This window comes from Tasmannia lanceolata, unplaced genomic scaffold, assembly GCF_043159265.1.
Source record: "Tasmannia lanceolata isolate RefF3 unplaced genomic scaffold, GAP_Taslan_0.1 ptg000018l, whole genome shotgun sequence".
In the NCBI taxonomy this organism is placed as follows: domain Eukaryota; kingdom Viridiplantae; phylum Streptophyta; class Magnoliopsida; order Canellales; family Winteraceae; genus Tasmannia; species Tasmannia lanceolata.
In genome coordinates, this window is record NW_027518695.1 from 8,404,468 (window position 1) to 8,411,607 (window position 7,140).

General features: G+C 39.8%; 1 protein-coding gene across 1 annotated transcript; it reads right to left on the reverse strand.

The window, feature by feature from the left end:
- Positions 1–1,915: 1,915 nt before the first annotated feature.
- On the reverse strand, positions 1,916–2,717 carry PSRP4 (plastid-specific ribosomal protein 4). Its single transcript, XM_077361562.1, has 3 exons — positions 2,492–2,717; positions 2,339–2,403; positions 1,916–2,240 (listed from the first exon to the last, which is right to left on the reverse strand). The coding sequence occupies exons 1-3, from the start codon at positions 2,652–2,654 to the stop codon at positions 2,106–2,108; spliced, it is 363 nt and encodes a 120-aa protein (XP_077217677.1). The 5' UTR covers positions 2,655–2,717; the 3' UTR covers positions 1,916–2,105.
- Between the last annotated feature and the right edge of the window lie 4,423 nt (positions 2,718–7,140).

Consider the following 7,140-nt stretch of genomic DNA (forward strand, 5'->3'; position numbering starts at 1 on the left):
ATTCGCACGAGCATACCTGCAATAAATGAACAAATGATAAATAGACCTCAGCATCCTCAACAAATAACGCACCATGATTAACTAATATCTTTTGTCTGTGTCAGAGATCGCTAACCATAAGGAGCTTCTCAAGGCACACGGTCCAAAAAAGGGCCTTGACTCTAGGGAGCCAGGGAATTCTAAGCTCTCCAATCTGGAGAGCGGTGCAACTAACCAGAAAGACGGTTATAAAATGAAAGCACACAAAAAACTGTCAGTCGAGGACCACCTCCAAACTCTTGTGTCAAAACCATGCCTCCTAATGATGTTCAATTCAATCCTATAAAAAAAAATGTAGTTAGGTCAATCTCCCGATCAAAAATGCTTTCTATTTCTAACATTCCAAACCATCTCCCCATTCTGTCTATAAAAAGAATCACCAATACTAATCTCCTAATCATTCGTCGTGTTAAACAGCGCCGAAAAATCAGCATTTAAAGACGTATTGCCATGCTACTCCTCGACCTAGAATATAATCTTCTCCCCATTATCAACTATGAAACAAATGCTGGCTTGGAAACTAGATCTATACTTCCTAATATCACGCCACATAGAGTATCCTTGAGATCAATAGGTAACCAACGAAGACCATTTCCGAAACTGGATCTACAATTGGACACAATGACTGATCTCCAAATGCTATCTCTGTCCTCCCCAAACTTCCATAAACATTTCCCAAGAAGAGCATTATTCATCAATTTCAAATATTGGATACCAAGACCTTCCTCCTTTTTAGGCTTGTGTGCCTCCTCCCATCTGACTAGATGATATTTCCTATTGTTTTCTCTAATCTCTATAATTCCAAATAAAGTTTTTTCGGAGCAACTCAATTCTCTTTAACACAGAAGAAGGGCAGCGATAAAGGAAAATGTAATAGATAGGAAGGTTCGCAAGCACAGCTTTGGGAGAGTAATTCTGCCCCCTAATGCCAATTCATTTTTCTTCCAAGAAGATAATCTTTTTCCACACTCTTGATTATTCAGATCCCAGAAAATCTTCGAAGGTCCATCAATTAGAACCGCACCCCAAACCTCAGATAAAAGAGATTTCATCCAATGTTGCCACCCAGAATCGAAGCCCTTTCTACCCATCAAGGCATTTCCACTCCACTCTTCCATAAACTTTTTCAATATCAAATTTAAAAAGAATGCCCATTTTCCCAACTAACCAACATCACATTCTCCGGCCTAGGAAATATCCGATTTTCAGAGGAATATAATGCATCAGAATAAGACACAATTTCCACATATATGGGATTTTGATCAGTTGCCCTAACACGGTCGCTCTATTCTTTTAGTCATTCTCCAGGTTAATGGTTTTGAATGATACAAAACGTGGAACATTGTTGTAGATTATACCCAGTTCTTACAATAGGATAAGAGAGACAGTAATCTTTTTTCAAGAAATGGAGTATATTAGTTATATGAGACATAATCACATGTGGAGCTAAGAAGACATCACCAAACTGCATCTTGATGAAGTAATTTTGGTAATCCGACATTGCATAGAAACTTGTATAAATCATTCTCTATATAGGAAAAGATAGTATTGTACACACCTAACAGTGAAGTCATCCTGTCCATCCATCTCATCCCATTTTGTCCCAATTGATGCAAGACACAAAATTCTGAAATGCGCAATTGTGCTCAATAAGAAGAAATTGTCAAAAATTCTAAGAAATCTGCAGTGTGGTTGTTGTTGAGACTTGAGACTTGAACAGGCATGAAAGAGGAGAATGTGATAGCCATGAGATTTCCATTAAAATAGCAGAGGATCTCTGCTCTTTAACGGAACCTGTGACTTATTTTCTTCAAAATGAGGCAAACCAGCAGTCGTCTATTGGTATTTTGTGCAAGATAAAAAGGTAAGAAGACAGTCAAAGAAATACCCTTTGTTGATTTAGACCTCTCTGTCCATAAAAAGACCTAATTTCATTGGACAGAAGGAAAGAAAGGAAAAAAATATCTTTGAAAGACCGAATTTAATGCATAACAAAAGCTTGAAATGGGGAAATAACAATTTAAGGTTCGGAATTACATTTGCATTAACATGGAACAGATTAGTCCTTAATTAGAAAAGAGAGAGTCGTCGATATCGATCTTGACAATCTCTCCATCATCAAATTTATCTTTCTTAGGCGGCAAAGGAGGCACAGGAACCCTAGGAGGACCTCTTCCCTTCTTCTTGTTACGAGGCCTCGCCTAATTTTAATAAATAATAATAATAATTAAGAGGAAAGAACTTATCAGAAAAATAGCACAAAAGCTTCGGATAAGAATCTTAAGAGGAAAGAACTTACGTTTCCGAAAGAATGCTTGAAGCGTTTTCCTTTGGCAGTTCTCTTATCGCCTCTACCGCAGTATACTGAAGGAAAATAAGAAGGATGAGAAGAGAAATTAGGGCAAAAACAGAGAAAGATTTGTTTGGATTATGATATTTATTTATTTTTTACCTAAAGGAAGAGTCAGAGGGGAAGTGGGTGATGCTATGGAAAGAGAGACGGGGGGAGTAGAGAGGGAGGCGCCGAGGAAATCTAGGCGAGGAAATGAGACGCGAGTGGAGGGAGTGAGAGATTGAGTGGCCATTGGAAGAGCTCCCAATGTTAAGGATGCCATAGGAGTGAATGAGAGAGAAGGGATAAGGTAAGGAGAGCTGAGGACTGTTTTGCGTTTATATATATGTATCGGAAAGGTATTGCAGGATTGTTGGTTCGCGGTTTGTAACTTCGTAGCATTTGTATGGGTGCAACTTGGGCGGGCTCAACCCCAACCCGTCGGGTTCGGCTGAGTTCAGGTCGGGTTCAGGTTTCTCAACCCAGCTTGAGTTCGGGTTGAGGGCTTTGGCAGCCCAACCCGAGTGAAGCCCGACATTTTTAATATATTTTTTTATATTTTAAGCTTAAAATCTAGAGTTGGGTCGGGTTGAACTTGGGGGGGTAGGGCTCGGGTTGAGTAAATGGTTGCTCGGGTTGGGTTTGGGTTAGGTTTGGATTGGCTTCAACCCGACCCAACCCGCCCTGATGTAGCGGAAAGTTGTTGCAGGATTATTGTTCGTGGTTTGTAACTTCATTAATTTCTAATTTTTTTTTATCGGTATCATTCGTTTCTATTGTTTCACCTTAACTTGCTTGTCTTGCCTTACTTCATTGGAGCATTGCTAGCAAAATGGGAATTCATATTGTAAAAAAAAAACGGAGATAAATTATTGGTGCCACATTAGCAAAAAGGCATTGAAGAGAACTCGAATCTCCATGAAATACAATTAATGTAGTGAAAATAATCAAATAAAAAACGTTGTCTTTATTTTCTACTCGGGGTTCTGTTTTCAAAGTGTTTTCCACTTGGTTAGCTTGTTTTGCAAAAGGCAAAAGTAGGGCCGCCTAGTAGAAGACCAGGTGGGACACACCCCGTTATAAAACGCTCCAAGTATCTAAAGGTTTGTATCTTAGCAGCCACCACGTCGTGCGTTCAAGTAACAAAGGGCAACTTGTAAGCAAGACTACCTGATAAAAAAAAGCCAAAATGTAAGCCATGGGAGTGAGTAACCATGAAGTGGGCCACTGCAAAATGGGCGACTTGTGAAAAAGGGCTACAGGAAAAAAATACCAGAGTGAAAGCCATCATCGATTGGGATACAAAAAAACGGTGGATGGGCAAGCATGGTGAAACGTTATGGTCCTAAGTGGGAGCCTACCTAGTATGGGACTTGGTGGGACCTATCCTGCTATGAGATGGATTTAAAGAGATTAGTCTAACATGTTCCATCAATTCTGTTACTTTTTGTGTGGTTGGGTACCTAACAAACCATGCTTTGATAACATGCACAAACTCAACTCGTCGCATATGACCCGGTGCCAAAGGTTGATTACAACTTTTGGGAATTGTAACAACTAGTAAAGCATAATTCTCATGACATGGTTGTACTCATATCATTTCCCTTTGCAAAAATGCCTAATATTTAGACGAAGGGAGAACTCACCTTATTTTACATGGTTTAACTAGTTACCAAACGCTATATGACAGTTCCCATAAAGCTCACAACAGCCAATTAAAAAAAGCTTAAAACAAGGTGAGTTCACCCCGTTCTCAAAACACAGTCAAGTGGATATTATTAGAGCGTTAATACATGTTGAGATCAGTTTTAGAGCCCCAGAAGGAGATGATATGGAATCAAGACAGTTGATCTTGTAGACCATCATAAGGTGACCCGAATGGCCTGGATCTGATGCCGAACAACATCCCTTCTTAATATGAATAACATCCTTCTTAAGACAAATGACTATAAAGATCAACAAATTCAGTGTTTCCTAGCAAAACAATGAAATAGGGATTCGAAGGATCAAGGGAGCTAGGAACATCTGACTAAGGTGGAGTCAATAGCAATGGGCCCGAATTGTGGTCGTCAAGTGGACGACCATGTCCACTTTGGACGTGTGGGACCCAAAAAGTGGCTTAAAAAATAGCCCAATAGCACTAATTTTTTTACAACTCTTCATTATCATTATATCAGATGGTTTTCAAAGTTAAAATTGATAAATTGTGAGGAAAACATTAAAAAGAGTAATTCTTACACTCCTTCCTAAAAGTCACTTGTTGTTGTTAGACACTACTTTTATCTCATTTATATGATCGGGCCCATCAATCCTGGCCGCAACCATAAGTACAGTCGAATGGCGTTGAGACCAAGTTGATCGGATGATCTTATGTTTTTTTATCTATAAAGCCTAGATCAGGCCACATTCATGTGTTTCAAGAAGGAAAGATAAAACCATTGATTTTTGCAATCCTTTTATCATTTGGAGTGTTAAACAACCAGTTACTCCAAAAGCTTAAGCTTTATTTAGTCATTTATACTTTAACACCCCACCTTTTCGTGTGGCCCTCTCTTTCTAGGGTTGGCCTATACGTGGCACATGTGGCCCCTCTTTTGGGTTTAGCCATTGCATCTGGATTTTTGCTGCCAAGGTGGTTTGAACCCTCTTTTTAGGGTTGGCCTATACGTGGCACATGTGACCCCTCTTTTGGGTTTGGCCATTGCATCTGGATTTTTGCCATCAAGGAGGTTTGAACTCAGGACCTTTGGCTATGATACCATGTTAAACAACCAATTACTCCAAAAGCTTAAGTTGATAGAGAAGTCGTTATTTAGTCATTTATACTCTAACACGGAGGATTTTCATTTGGATGAGACCAAGAGCGTGAGTGTTGTTGCGGCTCAAATCTGGTTGAATGCACGAACATGTATTTTCTTCGCCAACTCCACAAGAAATGTGGTCAACACTATGAGCATGAGTGTTGCTACTGGCATTGTTGCCTATATCAGTGTCGCCGGTCTGTCCATTTCCTGCGGTGGCGGTTCTAATCGTTGACGGGACGTTGCAAGGAGATGCCATGATTAGCACTGTTGTTTCTCCATCCGAGAGTTCCATGGCGGCATTTGATCGGTGGTTGAGGCAATGCATGATCTCTGAAGATTTTGTGCTGGGTGGAGGCCTCGTGTTGGCCAGAGGATTCATCATTAGCTGCAGTGCGGCGTGTCCTGCTGCATGGCAAAATTTGCTCGGGGGTTCTTTGTGGGTCTAAAGGGTACGTGTCTGCATGTGGTTAGTACCCAACTTCAGCTCCCAACAAGTGTCAAGTTGTGATGCTCTACAAGATCAATGGTCTTGATCGCACCTGTGCCCCATATGCCGTTTGTTAGACCCAAAAATTGTCTTTTACCATTGATTATAAAAGTTAATTTCCCAATGTTCATTCTCCATTTGCAAATAACTAGAAGGGTTTTATTAAAGAGTGCATTGGGAAAGGAAATTTCCAATCATTTTTCATATGGTTTGAGAATTTTACAAATGTTTTTGAGTCATTTTTATCAAAACATGTGTAGAATTCCTTTCCCAATGCACCTTAGGGCAAATTTGTAAGAGGCAAATTTTGGATAAATTGTAAGAGGCAAATTTTGGATCTACATGAGTTACTAGGACAAGTATGTAAGATCGAGATGGTTGAGGTTGTAGAATGTGATGACGTAACCCACTTGGTCTTGGTTCCATCCCATAGGCTCTGTTCACTTCTTTTCCCTAGTGCTATTTTTCCCGGAAAACAACCTTTTTTTTTTTTCCTGACAAGACCTTGACAAGACAGAATTTCTGTGTTCACTTCTTTTTCAGGGAAAAATATTATCAGATGTGGAATTTCTTATTTAAAAGCTGAAAATGACGTGGAAATTGACTTTTTCCCTGTTACTCAATATTTGGTTTCTGATTAAATATATTGGAAAGAGGCTTTCTAAGGAAAATGAAACCTTTTCCTTGACAGTTACCTGGATTCCATGTCGAAATCCTTTCCTGGAAAGGAAAACAAATAAACAACATGAGAGGAGAAAAAAAAAAACTAGGCCTAGGATCATCTCATGAAAGTATTCCCAACATCAATGGGCAAGCCTTAACAGTTACTGTTTGGATCAACTATTTGATCAAATAAAGGACGCAGAACCGGGCCCAATAAATGTAGGAAAATGATATCAGCACAACCATGTTTTTTATAATTGCACAAACCCATCTTGTACTTATTTTTTAAAGAGCTATCAAGGCCAAGGGTTATTATTTAAAGTTCCCAAAATGCTCTTACAAAGCAATTCTAACAGGAAAAGTCAAGCTAAGTCGGTGCAAGTGCAACTACTAGGAATGGTTGGTGTTGTAAGCATTTTCTATATAAAAAAATTGCAGCTAGCCGCTGTTGGGATTTAAATCTAATGCGACCGGCACAATTGGTTCGCTTCCCGCCACTCCAGAAGATCAACGGTCTAGCGCGAAACCAGAGAGCCCCCGAAAAATACAAGAAAGCACTGGCCTTTCGATGGACATTTTCGTAATTTCATCTTCATAAGCCTCGAAATTCGAAAAAAGACTCTGGGAGTTTACTTTAGGGGTGCTGATTTTTTATCCCCCTACATTACGCATGCGCCCCACTGTAACGTGATCTGACGTCAAAAAAGTCAGAGTTGCCCACTTTTCACGTCAAATCACATCATCAGGGGAGCGAATGCGTAATGCAGGGGGGCTTAAAATATCATCTCCCTTACTTTCTTACTTTAGTACTCTCC